The sequence below is a fragment of the Pagrus pagrus genome (assembly GCF_965226575.1).
Source record: "Pagrus pagrus genome assembly, chromosome: 5".
In the NCBI taxonomy this organism is placed as follows: domain Eukaryota; kingdom Metazoa; phylum Chordata; class Actinopteri; order Spariformes; family Sparidae; genus Pagrus; species Pagrus pagrus.
In genome coordinates, this window is record NC_140189.1 from 27512939 (window position 1) to 27527972 (window position 15034).

At 44.3% G+C, this 15034-nt stretch overlaps 1 protein-coding gene across 1 annotated transcript; it reads left to right on the plus strand.

The window, feature by feature from the left end:
* Positions 1 to 805: 805 nt before the first annotated feature.
* On the plus strand, positions 806 to 12671 carry efemp2a (EGF containing fibulin extracellular matrix protein 2a). Its single transcript, XM_084353616.1, has 11 exons — positions 806 to 975; positions 5247 to 5526; positions 6099 to 6147; positions 6252 to 6437; positions 6976 to 7098; positions 7212 to 7328; positions 8820 to 8939; positions 9035 to 9154; positions 9305 to 9431; positions 9903 to 10098; positions 11718 to 12671. Exons 2-11 carry the CDS (start codon positions 5425 to 5427, stop codon positions 11889 to 11891), a joined length of 1314 nt encoding a protein of 437 aa, XP_084209742.1. The 5' UTR covers positions 806 to 975; positions 5247 to 5424; the 3' UTR covers positions 11892 to 12671.
* The last annotated feature ends 2363 nt before the right edge of the window (positions 12672 to 15034 follow it).

Here is a 15034-nt window from a genome sequence, read left to right on the forward strand (position 1 = left end):
AAAGACAAAAGAAAAAAAACAGTGCCGGAAATGATTCCACAGGCAGTAATGGATTAGTCACGCGCAAAACAGAGAGCAGCAGAGCTGAATAATGATAGTAGTTTATTTTCTGTGTTTTATCCCAGAAAAGCGCCACCGCTTTATTCTAGCGAATGAGATGACACATTTTCCGAATCCGTCTCCACACACTCGCTCTCTCTGTCTTCCACTCTCTAATTTTTGTCCACATTCCATTAACTTCTCTCTCCCGTCTATAAATATCCTGCATGTCAGATTGGACGAGAGCGAAGGCTTTAGTCGCTTTATGGAAAGAGAAAAAAAAAAAAAGAAGGGAAAAGATGGGGGAGGTAAGTATAGATAGATGGGGGGTAAATGGGAGGGGGGGGAGAAAAGGGGAGGGAGGAAAAAAAGGGTGGGAGAGCTTGGGGCTTTTGCAAGGGGTTTAGTTTAAATGAAACCAGGTGTGTTGTGGGACCAGTAAGAGGGGGCATTTTGTAAGAAGATGGGGGGGCAAGTGTGTGAATCTGTGAGTTGTTGTTCAGCCGCCTGCGATTTGGACGGATTTGGAATTTTGGTATTTGGGCCGCAGACCAGGAATTTGCATCCTGGGGGGTCAGCGAGGGGGTTTGGAGAGTGGAGGGTGGCAGTGCAGGGGGCCAGAGGGGAGGGGAGATAGGGATGGGGAGGAGGGGGGAGGTAAGAATGGGCTGTCCCTCTCTTCTCTCTCTCTTCCTCTCTCTCTCTCTCTCTTCTTCGCCTCTTGCTCTTACCCTCCCTCCTTCCCTCCCTCTGCATGTGTTCAGCTGCTCCAGCTGTCGGTCTCCCCACTCACTCTCTCAGGGTCACACAGGCAGGAGTTGAAGGGACCACTTCTGTTACGCCAGCTCAGCCGGGACGACCGCAGCCAGCAGGAGGACACACTGGTCAGAGGGACACCGACAACACAGGAGGAGACCCACCCGGAAATAATCAGCCGTGAGTTTACTTTAACGTCTCGTAGCCACGTTAGGAGTGTCAAACAGAGAGCTGCTGGATGCCTTCTCACGTTTACTAGACTTTTCAAGAGAAGTAGCGGAGGTGAGATGTGCCTCTTGGCCACTTTTCTGGTACAGGCCATACACGTCACAGTTGCACCACTGCTGTGCTGTGCTGTGCTCTGCTCTGCTCTGCTCTCTCAGCCACACTTGGCTCCTTGCGAGAGCCAAGATAACGTGGCCCATAGTCTGTGTAGTTTGCTTCTTGGCTCTGCGTTTCAGACTGTAATAGGGGGGTAGACAGGAAGAGAGAGGCAGTGAGTCACAGGGCATGTTTTATTGTACAGTATGTTGCAAAAGTCTTTCCACCTCATCCCTCTTGTACAACTTTTAAAGTCCGTGTCACAATCTCTACAGCAGGAAAACTACAGCAAGACAATGTGGCTGAAGTGAGAGAAACAGGTGCCAGCTACAGGATCACATACACAGAAAACACCAGGGAGTGTAGGTTGCTGCCTTAGTTCCCATTTGACAGTGTGTTTTATCACTGTTTACACTCCTAATAGCTAACATGTGACATCTCCAGCGTCACTGTAATGACTCAGGTGGGATTACAAAACCAACAGGAAGGAGCGCTGTTCCCCTGAGAGCAGCTCATCATCTTGTGCCACATTGTGTGCACACACTAATACATCACAGCCCTTAAAAAAGCCTTTCGCACATGCAGACGGCTCAGGAGGGACTCGGTACAGTTACGGTGTGTGAGTTTCTCCCTCACCGAGTAGTTAGGAGTGAGGCCGAGTGTGAGACGGTGACCCTCTGGTTGTGGACGTTCAGGTTCACGGCCACTACGGGCAACAGAGCGCAGCTGGAGAGCGCCGGGCCACCATGTTCTCAGGCTGCTCCACGGCCACACACAGCCGAGCAGAACAACGCAAAGCTGGCTGTGTATACACCTCGACCCATGACCGTCCTGCAGCGCGTGTGTGTGTGTGGTCCAACTGTGTGTTTTTCCTGGTCCACATGTGGTCACTTTTATGAGCAGGCTGACATCTTGTTTGTTAAATTGTGCTGACTGTGTGAATTTAAAAATGGGTCAGCCTGCTGTTACTGAGGCCAACAAGAGCCCCAAATGGTCATTATATCAGGTTGTAGTTTTTTTATTATGACAGGTATTGTTTACACAACCAGGGCTGTAATTAATGATTATTTTCATTGATAGTCCCGGTAAGAGTCTCTCAGTCAGAACAAACAAAAGACATAAATGTTGGGGGATCACGGGAGTTCAGTGATGTTTGCTGACTTCCTTCGTCACTCTTTGACTGCCGAAAAAGATGCTGAGGGTAGTTCATAACTATGTAAGTCTGAGTGAGTTTACTGATAAAGTAAACTCACAGTACATTTACTTAAATGCTGTACTTAAGTACAACTTTTAAGTACTTGTACTTTGTTTTTTCCGCAAACAATTCTTGACAATCAGAAAAATGCTGAATATCAGACAGACTCAGTGCTGTGATACTTAATACTGACTTGAAATGGGTGAATACTTATGAAATCACTTATTTAACATTATATATTTTTATTTAATTGACATTACTTTGTAGAAATCTGTTTTCACTTTGTCGTCAGAGAGGTTTTTTTTGTAAATTTTTTGTTATGTATATTTTTTATTTTCTTAAAGTAAAACATATTTTGTTTGCTTTCATGTACGACAAGGAAAAAGCGGCGAATCCTCAGATTTCTGAAGCTGCAATCAACAAACATTGAGCCAGTTTGATTGAAAAATGACATAAATGATCAATCATGGTGATGTGGTTTCGCAGTCGACATGAGTGTCAGAACCCAGACAATTAGTTCTTGGACCGGGCCACGTTCTCTGACATCTTCCTACACAGTGAGGAGCGATGAGGGGTTAGTGGGAGCAGTGGCTGGAGGTTTGGCACCAGCTATCCTCTTATGTGAATCCATGGGGGGTTTCCCAGAACCCGATACTCTGGGAACCACTGCCACGGCAGGGCATCCCAGCTGGGAACTGGCTCCCACATCCTTGCCACGGGCATTCCAGAGGTCCACCGCCACTTGATCTCCAGCGGCAGTGGGACAACACCCATGCATCCCAACTGCCCACACTCAGTAGCCAGTGAGTGACTGGACCCCGGACCGATGGTCAGTTTGTTTTTGGGTGGTTTGGGTCACATTCTTGCTGGTTGTAAGTCCCCGCTGGGCCAATTCGGAGAGGTCACGTACTGCGGCCGTCTGATTGCACCGTGGTATGTGTTACCGTCTGGGCTTACAGGCATGTTTTGCTGCTTTTCACCACGCAAAAGGTCACAAATGGCCTGTGATGTCATCCATCGAGTATTTGAGGGCGTCCACGTCACCTTTGCGGCCTTCTGTTTGTCTGAAATCTACCAATGAGCACTGCCTGGCAATGTGGCCTCAGGAGTTTACATCAGCGTGTGTGTGTGTGTGTGTCTGTGCACGTACACAGGCAGTGATTATAACTTTCCTGTCATGTACTTTAACTGGAGCTCACGGACTTTTGCACAACACTTGCTTCAATTTTTTTTTTTTTTTCTTAATTCCTTGAATCGGCCGGCCTTTTCCGAGCGCTCAGTCTGCGGGAGCTGGAATAGGTGATTTGTTTATGTTTAGAGTCAGCTTAAACACTCATAGCCTCTCTCCAGGATCATAAACTGAAGAGTGATTGTTTCTCTGCTGGGAGAAAAGCCCAGTCCATCAGAGGACTCCGCAAACATAATTCACTGTAAATCTACCTCACAAATACACTACAGTTTACAGAACATGGTGGAAAGAGAGCAGCGGGGGACGAAGTACTCAGATCCTTTACTTAAGTAGCAATACTACAGTATAAAAACCTCATTACAAGTACAACAACATTCTACTTGAGTATTATCAGCAAAATGTAATTAAAGTATCCAGTAAAAACTCATTTCAGTGTTAAAATATGGAAAGATTATGTGCACAAGACACTATTTTTTGGTTTAATTGGTAGCTCAGGTAGTATTCAAGAGTTTAGTTATTCATTATAAGTATTACTAAGAAGCCCTATGTTAGTCGGAACAAGGACCGTAAATTAGCCATGGCAAGGTCCTAAAGGCTTGAAATTACAGTATGCTTTTTAGCTGCTAGCTAAGTACAGTTTTAGCATGCTAGTTAGCCTGACTTTTTGCTAGTATGTCAGTTAGCCCTATGTGATTTTGTAGGTAGGAGTGTATACTTTGTTGAAGATGATGTAGCTGAGGTTGATTTATTTTTTTTGTTTTTCTTGGTAGGCTGAAAAGCATGCTGTCAATGATAGCAGCATGCTGGCTAGCTTGACATGGTGCTAGCTGGTTGTAGCTGGTTAGCATGCTGTTAGCTTGTGATATTAGGACAAATGTAAATATAACCTACTGCGGAGGGGCCCTCCAGATGATGTCATAGATTTGCCTTGACACTCACACACAAATACATTTCAAAAGCTTGTTTTTTTATTTGCTAAGACAGATCAAGCTTTTCATACTAGCTAATGCTAGTACATGCTGTATTGATTACCCTCTGACATGTAGGCCAGTAGATGTATAAAGTATTACAAAATGGAAATACTCAGGAAAAGTAAAATATCTAAAAGTTGCAGTACTTGAGTAAATGTAGGCCTGCTTAGTTTCTTTCCACCACAGATGTCTTATCAGGCCTCCAGTATGTCAAGCGACACAACACAGCATCTGCACGGGAGGACAGTTATCTAAGTGAAGCAGCTGAGCACGAGATCTCTTTACAAGACTCTTGTAAAATATGCAAGTAATAGCCAGGATTTATGTGTGATGCCTCGATACACAGTAAACCGAACCTCTGGAGGCAGCACTCAGCGAGACGATCATTCCACCGAGTTGTAGTCTGCCAGTCTGCAGACACAGAGGGCTTTCTGTGAGCAGCTAATATGAAAGTATTTCTGTGATGTTGACTCTGTTATTTTCAGCACAAGGATGGAGAACGTCACGATGTTTATGTTTTCACCTGGCACGCTCATTCACTCCATTTATTCCTGCTGCGATCAAGGGGGGACTGTTTGGTTGACAAACAGTGAGCCGAGTCCAAGACGCTAACTGTTTGTGTTCTCACTGACTACTTAAAAATTGGCTCCCGTGCTTTTTTCGCTTCGAGTTGATTTATCCATTTCAGCTGCGGGAACAGCTTACACTGAATCGAACCATTCTCTGATTTCTGAGTTGCTTATGTTGTCTCTCTGTCTCTCTCTCTCTCTTTCAGGATTACAGAAACCACTTCCTGGCTGCTCTGAACATCACAAAGTCGGCTGCCTCTCTCACCATCTACCTGTCTCGATAGCCGTCTGTGTGTGTGTGTGTGTGCGTGTGCGTCTGTGTGCGCGCGTGTGTGTGTTTGTGTGCATGTTTTACGTGTGTCCCCCACAAATTAGTCTATTAGTATGCAGGGCGCTTGTGTGTCAGTCTTGTGCGTGTGCATATGTGTGTCTGTGCTCGTCCGCAGCGCTATTTCACAGCCACCTAAAGAAAGTGACACCTACACGGTAAGGATGGACGAATCACTCTCCCTCCTTCTCTTCTCTTTCCTTTTATTTGCATCTCTTCTTCTTTCTCTCCGTGCTATATATATCAAAGCTGATATTACTGCTCTTTTCGTGTGGAAATCTTGGCCTCTCTTCTCTCTTCTCTATTTTTTAATATTCCACAGACGTTTTCCCCCCTCGCCAACATTTTATAGCAGTCATAGCTGGGGGTAATTTTAGTTTTAATTCCATGTTTCTTCAGGCCCTTGCGTTTTCTTTCCATGCGGCTCACGGCTGCAGTATTTTTTCCGCAATAATAATGACCCTTTTTCCAAACAGTGGCCTTAAACTCGTTGTTTTTGAAGTGACATTTGGCTCAGGGAGAGCAGTTAAAAATGTCACAAATCCTTTAACAGCAGCAGACTTCTTGTCTTTTTGGCCCAGAGGAAACAAGTATCTCTGTGTCCTACTACTGGGGATTTATTATGTATTATGAATACATTATGCAACTCCTTGGCTCAGCGGGCCTGTTCACATCTTTCTTTCCATCATTTTCTCACACTTCCTTTCTCTCTCTCTGCTGCTCTTTTCAGGAATGCACAGATGGGTATCACTGGGACGCTCAGACCGAGCACTGCAAAGGTAAAATCTCTCTTTTTTACCTGCGTTTATTCCACCTCACCGCCTTATTCTTACAAACAGGAACATTTTTTCATCATCCCGTGGGTCTCTGTGTTTCCCATCAGACATAAACGAGTGTGAGACTATCCCAGATGCCTGCAAAGGGCAGATGAAGTGCTACAACCACTACGGAGGGTACCTGTGCCTTCCACACACTGCGGAAGTCTTCCCGGCTCCAGAGCCCGCCATCACGCCCACCGTGACCAACCCCTGCCCTCTGGGCTACGAGTCGCAGGGAGACAGCTGTGTGGGTGGGTGTCTGGTTTGTAGGTCTGGGGGCTGGAGGTGGACAGGTGGCCACAGGATGAGAGATCATTAAGCATGTTTATGTGTGTGTGATTGTGTAAATTTATTGTCGGCGGCCGCAGATTGCGAGGGACAGGTGGCCGTAGCAGGTGTTGAGGCTGGAGGCAGCATGTTGGTGCAATCTGTGTGGGTGTGAGTGAGTATGAGTCCAGGGGGGCAGGCAGACAGACAGACAGACAGTGAAGGAATTTGGGAGATTTCACACGAGAGCAGCTGCTGTGTTTTTAAGAAGCCGGACTTGCGGCGAGAAACCTAGCGCCGCTGGAGGGACGGGTGTTCGTCAGCCTGCATGAGACAGCAAACATGATTCAACATGATGTGATATTTTCAGCTGTCGGGTGCAAATGAGGCGAACGGCGTGGCCGTCGTCTGCCCTCCGACAGGAACGCTGTATCTTCCTGTCGGGCTGAATGACGGTGTGTTTGCTCACAATAACCACATTCTGACATGTGTGTCCCTGTTTCACTTCGCCCACAAACACAGACATCGATGAGTGCGAGCGAGACGAACACGACTGCCAGCCCAGTCAGGAGTGTATCAACTCACTGGGAGCCTTCACCTGTCAGTGCCCGGACGGTTACCGCAAGGTCGGCACAGAGTGCATTGGTGAGTTTACCTTTTAACTAGTGTAGCGAAGATGGCTTAAATAGGACAACTCAGAAAAATGTTTGGATGAAGTTGGAGACTGACCTGAATATCCCTCTTTCTCTCTCTCGTAGACATCGATGAGTGCAGATACAGGTACTGCCAACATCGCTGTGTCAATGTCCCCGGCTCCTTCTCCTGTCAGTGTGAACCTGGTTTCCAGCTGGCAGGAAACAACCGGTCTTGCATTGGTGAGTGACGCCTGCTGCCACTGATTTAAGACTCGACTGTCGTAGCCAAAAGGCAAAAAGGTCTGAACACTCTAACGATGGCTTCCAGTCAGTTTCAACCTTGCAGAGATCTTACTCGGGATTTGTCGAGTGCCTGACAAGAATTAACATCTTTAAAAGTGATGTGGTTGGAAAATCTTAAAGGAACAGTTCGATGGAAAGTTTCAAAGCATTTCTGGAGCTTCACAGCAAAACAGCGTTGCAGCAAACAATGGAAGTAAATGGAGAGTTGGTTTAAAATGTTAATCACCCCATCTGAAGCAGTTGCCCGAGCTCGACTGCGGGTGTAAATAAACTGTTTTAAAACAAGTCTCCATCTACTTCCGATATTTAGGAGAATGCTGTAACGCTGTTTTGCTGTGAAGCTCCAGAAATGTTTGGTGGACTAAGAAACTTCCCCTGACTTTCCGTCGGCTCGATGGTGAATAGATAACGACTGAAATTAAACTCTCGGGTGAACTTATTCTTTAAAGTCTTTCGGTATTGGGGAGTATAAAGTTGTATGAAGCTGTTTGTGGCTCTAGAGGGCGCTCAAGTGACGTACCTGAGTCGGTGTTGGTTCTGGCTCAAGACTACAAGTTTGAAAATGATAATTAAGTTTAACATCTGGGGATGTGGAGTTAGAAAGAAGTGACCTCTGCAGTCCACTCCTCATATCTGAGAGACCATTAGCATAATACAACTGAATTTCCAACAGTGGTTGAGTTCATTGTGGGTCTCAACGCCTGCTACATGTTACAGCCTCCGAATGTGTAGGTTAAGGCACCAAAACTAAATGGTTAGGGTGAGAGGAAGACCTCTGGGGGTGGGTTGTGTAGTGAAGTGACGCCTGCTAGAGCAGCTGGACCTTTCTCCACGAGGAAGAAGAGTCTTTTAAGCGTTTCTCTGCTTCTTTCTTACACATTCATGGTCACATAGGTAACAGTTTAAGTTAGTCTAAGTGCTGTATCGTAGGCAGCTGGACGTGTTTCAGTTCCCTGCAGACATTTCACCTCTCGTCCAAGAGGCCTCTACAGTTTAAGTTCAGTTTTGGGGAAATAACTTGTCTTATCTGTCAGAAACAATCCCACGCCTGCCACTAAATATTGATTCAATAATGCTAAATTATAACCAATGGACAGACGTACAGCACGTGACGTTACCTCTTTACAGCAGAGCCCGTGTCAGTGAGAAGAAAAGATCTGTCGTGAAATGAAAACTGTTTCAACAGAAAACAGGCCGACGATCGCGTTCCCGTCTTGGGCCCCTTCACTAACAACAACAAGCTGATGGAGGAAATTTGTGCTCACAGTGTTTACTTTAATGAGAAGCTATTCTTCTGATTTCTGCCTTCATTTCATGTTTTTGATCCAGAAACTGTCAAAGGTTGTTTTGGGTGTGTTTGCTCTTTGAAATTAGTCACACGGCTGTTTTTTGTGTTTACATGATATAATCAACCTTCTCTCCCTTCAGATGTGAACGAATGTGATATGGGTGCTCCCTGCTCTCAGAGATGTTACAACACGTACGGCACCTTCCTCTGCCGCTGTGATCAGGGCTATGAGCTGGGGCCTGACGGCTTCGCCTGCAACGGTAAGAGACCCGCTCTGTCTGTAAAGACGGACTCATTCCAGCTTTCTACCTTCAGCTGAGGACAAAAAATAAAACCTGACCTCTTAACTTGACAGACATCGACGAGTGCAGCTACTCCAGTTACCTGTGCCAGTACCAGTGTGTCAACGAACCGGGGAAGTTCTCCTGTGTGTGCCCAGAAGGATACCAGCGGCAAGGCACCAGACTATGCCAGGGTAAGCACGCCCGCCTCCATTTCCTCCCAAAGACCAAACACCTACCTCTCTGTGCTTTCAGAGTCACAAACGCTGCACTGAGTCAACAGTCATTCTTAGACAGCGGTCTATTTCTGTCCTGTTCGGTTCTGAGCTGTTCTTCTCCCGCAGATATAAACGAGTGTGAAACAGGTGAACACCAGTGCACCGACACGCAGACCTGTGTGAATATCCACGGGCGATACCAGTGTGTGGACACGAACCGCTGCCAAGACCCTTACGTCCAAGTGTCTGAGAAGTGAGTGACACCTCGTGAAAGCTTGTGTGTGTGTTCGTACACAAACGCACACTTTCACACACCTTTTCCCACTTAGTGAAATATGTGCTGGCCATCAGCTCCGAATATAATCAGCCCCTGTATTGAGTATGGCTCAAACTGCGAGATTACATCAATTACTTTTTCCACGTTTGAGTCCAAACTTTTCTTTTGAGCACGCTCCAGTAAGAAAACTATTACAGAGTGGACAAGTGTTGGATTGGGAACAGGTGTGGGTCAATATTAACATATCCCAGATGATTTAATATTAAATGTCTTTTAGAAAAACATTGAGATAAAAATGGCTACTGTTCAATATTTGCTTAGATTTGAGGAGAGCTCTCATCAGTCATATTACTCCCTCTGCTGGCTGATTTATGAACTACTTTTTAATGTTTTCCTGCACCAAACATCACCACAATTTAAATGGTTTAATCCTCTGTGTGTGTGTAGCCGCTGCGTGTGTCCCGTCAACAAGCCCCTCTGTCGAGATCTGCCCTTCTCCATCGTCCACCGCTACATGAGCATCACCTCGGAGCGCTCCGTCCCCTCGGACATCTTCCAGATTCAGGCCACCAGCGTCTCTCCCGGGGCTTACAACACCTTCCGCATCCGCTCTGGTGACGAAAACGGAGACTTCTACATCAGGGTGAGTGTTACAGAGAGTGGAGAGTGTAAAGGTTTGTTCAAGTTATTAATGCAACTGCTGAGAAAGTCTTTAGTCAGAGTGAGGACTAATATTCAAAGCTTGAGTGTCAAACGAGCTGTAGATGTTTGCTTTTGCTAAAAACAACCAAATTTATGTTTTTTATTTGTCAAAAAATCCAAATCAAACATTAAATCAAATTTCAAAATTCAAATTAAAGGGTCAATTTGCACCATGGGCTTGTAATTATGCAGGAAAAAGACGTTCATTGTTTCTTTCCCAGAAAATAACAAACAAACAAAGAACAAAGAAACCACAGTTCCCGCTTGTTTCTTTGTGCTCTGGCAAAAAAGAAACCAGGTCAGCCACATCATGGTCCTCTGACCCTTCTGCCTATATAACCAAAGGTGATCAGTGTGAACAAAAACAAAACAAAATACCAACTAGGCAAACTAAATATGCTAAACAAGGAAATAAACAAATAGCTAGCAAAAGAAAATGCTAGAATCAACTTTAATCAATCAACTGACTTTATAAAACTGTTCAACTGTGTTTTTCAAAGCAGACTTTACAACAATTCATGGCTCCGCCTCACAGAAAACTTAAACTACGGTTGTAAAATAACCACTTTGCTGCTTCACAGTCGGTCAAAGTGAGCAGTGATTCTATAAAACACGATACACTCACAGGAGAGTCATAAACTCTGCTTTCCATCTGTTCCTCTTCAAATGACAACCAGTTACATCTCAGTCCCCTGATTTGGAAAACACTTTATCGTCCTCCCACAAACTGTATTTAAGCTTTTTTTTGCTCGGATTGAAAACAGACGTCTTTTATCTTAAAACATTAGAACAAAACATTACATTCGACTTCTTCTCAGGATTGTGTTTGACTGACGTTTCCTTCACCGTCCTGTTAATTTCACAGCTCCTGTCAGAGCGGGACAACTTTATCGTTTCAATTGAGCAGAATCTTGTTAAAGGAATAGTTCGTTATTTGGGAAATACTCTTATTTCCCTTTTGCTGGGAAGGTAACACTTTATAATAACCAATAAATAGCTATTTAACTGTTAACAAACAATAACATGCTTTATAAACCATTTATTGAGCAATTGTTTATTCTAAGTTACAACTGATGTTTATATTATTTTGTAAATGGTGAATAAATACTGTGTAGTTCATCTCTGAACAGTGTTTGGACGGCCTGAAAGCATTTAATTGTTTTTTAACAGTGAAATAACTTTAAACTAAAGTTTAATTAACTGTAAATTTACCATTTATTACCGATGGTTGTTATAAAGCGTTAGCGTTAGTGGGAAATAAACTATAATTGTGAAGCTAATGCCAGGTTAGCTTAGCATAAAGACTTGAAGTAGATATGTGTTTATCTGCGAGCTTCAGAGGTGCTGATAGGTTGAGTTTGTTTACCTTTGAGAGGAGCCAAACTGACTGTTTTCCCCTTTTTCTGTTCTTCGCGGCAAACAAAGTTAAGCTAAGCTAATTGTTGGATGTAGCTTTATACTTCAAGGTCCACTGTGTAGGATTTGCTATCGATCTTCTTGTCACTCACACATAATCTGCTGTATGAATGTGCTCAGTGATATTTGTTTTGTCTTCTCCAGCAAATCAATAACATCAGCGCCATGCTGGTGCTGGCCCGCGCCGTGTCGGGGCCCAGAGAGTACACGTTGGACCTGGAGATGGTGTCGGTTAACCCTCTGCTCAGCTACCAGGGCAGCTACCAGACCAGCTCCGCCCTCCGACTCTCCATCTACGTCGGGCCACACACCTTTTAAAGAAGAAGAAGATGAAGATGAAGAAGAAGATGAAGAAGTGTGGAGGGACACAGAGAAAGATTGAGAGAGAGAGAGAGGAGAAACAGAGATGCAAAAAACGAAGCTGTAAAACAAAAAAGTGGTCAATGCAACCAGTCACTGTGATGTTACACTCTTAGCTTTTTGTACTTCCAAAGAAAGCCTCACGTTTCTGTCAGCCCGCCATATTACCTGTAAGATTATGCATAAGATGAAGTATACAAATACATTAATGTCTCACAGATAACAGCCTTAAAACAATTAGTCCAGTCAAACTTGTTCCCTTGTGTTTTAAAGTGTCAGTTTTCTCGGGATATCATGTTTACCGTTACGTTGTATTTAACACCGCTCTGATCTGACAGCATCATTCTGCGGTCAGCGTGTATAAAAGAGGGATTTCTTTTCCTTACTGTCTGTTCAGGGTGATAACAAACCTGCGAGGCATTTTTTCTGTCTCCCCTCAGGTGGAGCGATCCACACCGGGCGTCACCACATTAATCTGTTTTCACCGGTTTACATCCTTATCTTCGGTCCCGCTCTGTTTGTCACTTCATTCTCGTCGGCTCCGTTTCCTGTTGACAGACATGATTCAGTAACCACTCAGATCAGACCTCAGCATCCCGACTCCTCCTTCACCCTCCACCGTTCATTCCTATGTGCAAGCTCTCCCTCACTGCCTTTTGTAGGTTTGTCTCATTGCTGATTGTGTTTTGTTTTGTTTTTGTCTAAGATTTAAACCCAAATAAAACAATATACCTTTTAGTCACAAGGATAATTATTTCTACTTCTTACTTGTAAGGTCTTCTTATTTCTGCAGCATCCTCTAGAGCTGAAATAATGAGCCAGTTAAAGGTCCAATATCGTGCTAATTTTCCAGGTTATTTTTGTGTGTCTGCTAGAAAAAAAACAAATCTTTCTCGTTCTGCCCATATCTAAGCTCCCAGAAAGAGCTCCAGGCTTTGTAGCCAATTCTCGTAGTGGCCAAACTGTATAAATACAACGTCACGTGATGCACCGGGGTCCAAAACGACTTTTTCCCATAAGCTTACATTGTGAAAGAGGCATCTATAAAATGGTGGATACATTTGGCAACAAAAGCACTTTGGTTAAAGTTAGGAAAGATATTTTCAGTTGGTCAAATGACTTCAAATAGTGACAAACTGTAACCTTTATAATTCACGTACATGGACAGTTTGTGTCAATCTACATGCTTCCTACACATGTTTGATACTTGCACTGTATTTACAGTTTGTAGCATGCAGATCTGCTTTATAGTCACAACATGCGTGAATCTCACTTTCTACAATATGAAGATAGTCGATCGACAGATAACACATTTGCAATTATTCTGATTTCTAATCAATCGATTCAAGAAACACAGTTGATTCCAGCTTCTCTACTGTGGAGATGGGCTGCTTTCTGTTTTCCATCATTATAAACTAAATCTATCTTTGACTTTTAGACTGTTGACCATCTCAAGAGAGCTTCCCGACTACATCAGGAAGATGAAAATGTTCGTTTTTACTATTTTCTAACATGCTACGGCCCAAATCTGACATAAAACTGGTCCAGACATATGTACAGTATATTGCCTGTTCATTTGTCGAACACCATCACTGTTTTCTGGCTCCTCAGTTAATCATTCCCCTCCCTCCTCCTTTTTTTTTTTTTTTTACTGAAGACAAAAAGAGTGGTTTATATATGAAGTCGTGAGAACAGGGTAGTCTGCGGGGTAACCGGTGTTCGAGCTTCCCCGTACCACCCCCCCTTTATCTGCACCCACACACTCAACGCAGCCCTCCGTTGCACAATGTATTTGCTTCTTTCTGTGTCATCGTCAGCTCACAACAACAAGCTAACATCATGATTTTTCTTCCCTAAAATGCTCTCAATCGCAGCCTGGGATCTCTTGAGCTAAACAGCGTATCAGAAACATACGAATAAAGACAGAAATATCAATTCCCCCATTCTGGTTTCTATCCTCATCGCTGATTATCTATAAATGTTTCATTTTTGTGACAGGATGAAGCCGAGTAAATCTTCTTAAAGTCCTTAAATTAGAGAGGGAAGGCAGCAAATGTCTGCAGTTTAGCTTACACAAGACTGAAGCTCTGCAGCCTTCTGCTCTATTTTTACTGTCACAGCACTTCACTTGTGTTGTAACTGATTCTCCTGACCCACAAAAAAAAAAAAAACTAAGGAAAAAGAGAGAGAGGGAGAAAAAGAGAGAGGGGAAAGCCCTTATTTCACAGTCCACTGCTGTTCGCTCCGCCCCGTCCTACACACAAACACACAAACACACCACACACACCTCCCATCTGTCCTCACTGGGGGGTGATGACTCACACACACAGCCCAGTTTTATGTAATCGGAGCAGACGGTGTTCAGCCGCCAGGAGGCAGCAGATCACACACATCTCCTCACACAGCAGAAGTCCAGGAATAGCAACAACCTGAGGAGAGAGTGTTGGTTTTATAACCTAATTGACGACTGAACCTACATTTTCTCTTGTTTTCCATGAACTCATACACCTGTGGGAGGAAAAAAAGTGATGGCAACTTTGTCTACTTTTCACAAATACTAACTACAGCGTACAAAGAGTTTCCAAGCTCTGAAATACCGAGGGTTGTAGCGCAGACTTTTTCTTGCATAACTTGGCATCCTGTGATGATGGAGAACAAAGATGACAGAGCCTGGTGGTGGTGTTAAAGAGTGCAGTAGGGTAGGAGGTGTGTGTGTTTTCACATTAGGGGAGTGTAGCAGTCCCCTGGCATTTCCTGTTGGCAATCAGACAGAACGAAAACCTGACTGAAATCGGACGACGCCGTCATGGATGGATTACTGAACGGGCCTACTGGGCACAGACCCAGGGGTGCGAGGGGCTTCACCTGCAAAATGTCACTGAACGAAACACAAAGAGACGCAAAATGTCCACAAACAGATGCAACTTGACTTGAAATAGATACAAACCCAGCAGACTGAGATGCAACGCAGCTAAAGAGACACCAAATAGACTACTAAGAGACTCAAGACAACCACAAAGAGACATAAAATGACCACAGAGACACAAAACGTCCACAGGGATGCAAAACAACCACAAAAAGATGCAAAACGAGCACAAAGT

Excerpts from the sequence above, each read along its gene's own strand:
- efemp2a (XM_084353616.1), top strand. The coding sequence starts at position 5,425 with ATGCAGGGCGCTTGTGTGTCAGTCTTGTGCGTGTGCATATGTGTGTCT. Across the intron at positions 8,940-9,034 it reads TGACGGCTTCGCCTGCAACG|ACATCGACGAGTGCAGCTAC; the intron begins GTAAGAGACCCG and ends TTAACTTGACAG. Across the intron at positions 10,099-11,717 it reads ACGGAGACTTCTACATCAGG|CAAATCAATAACATCAGCGC; the intron begins GTGAGTGTTACA and ends TGTCTTCTCCAG.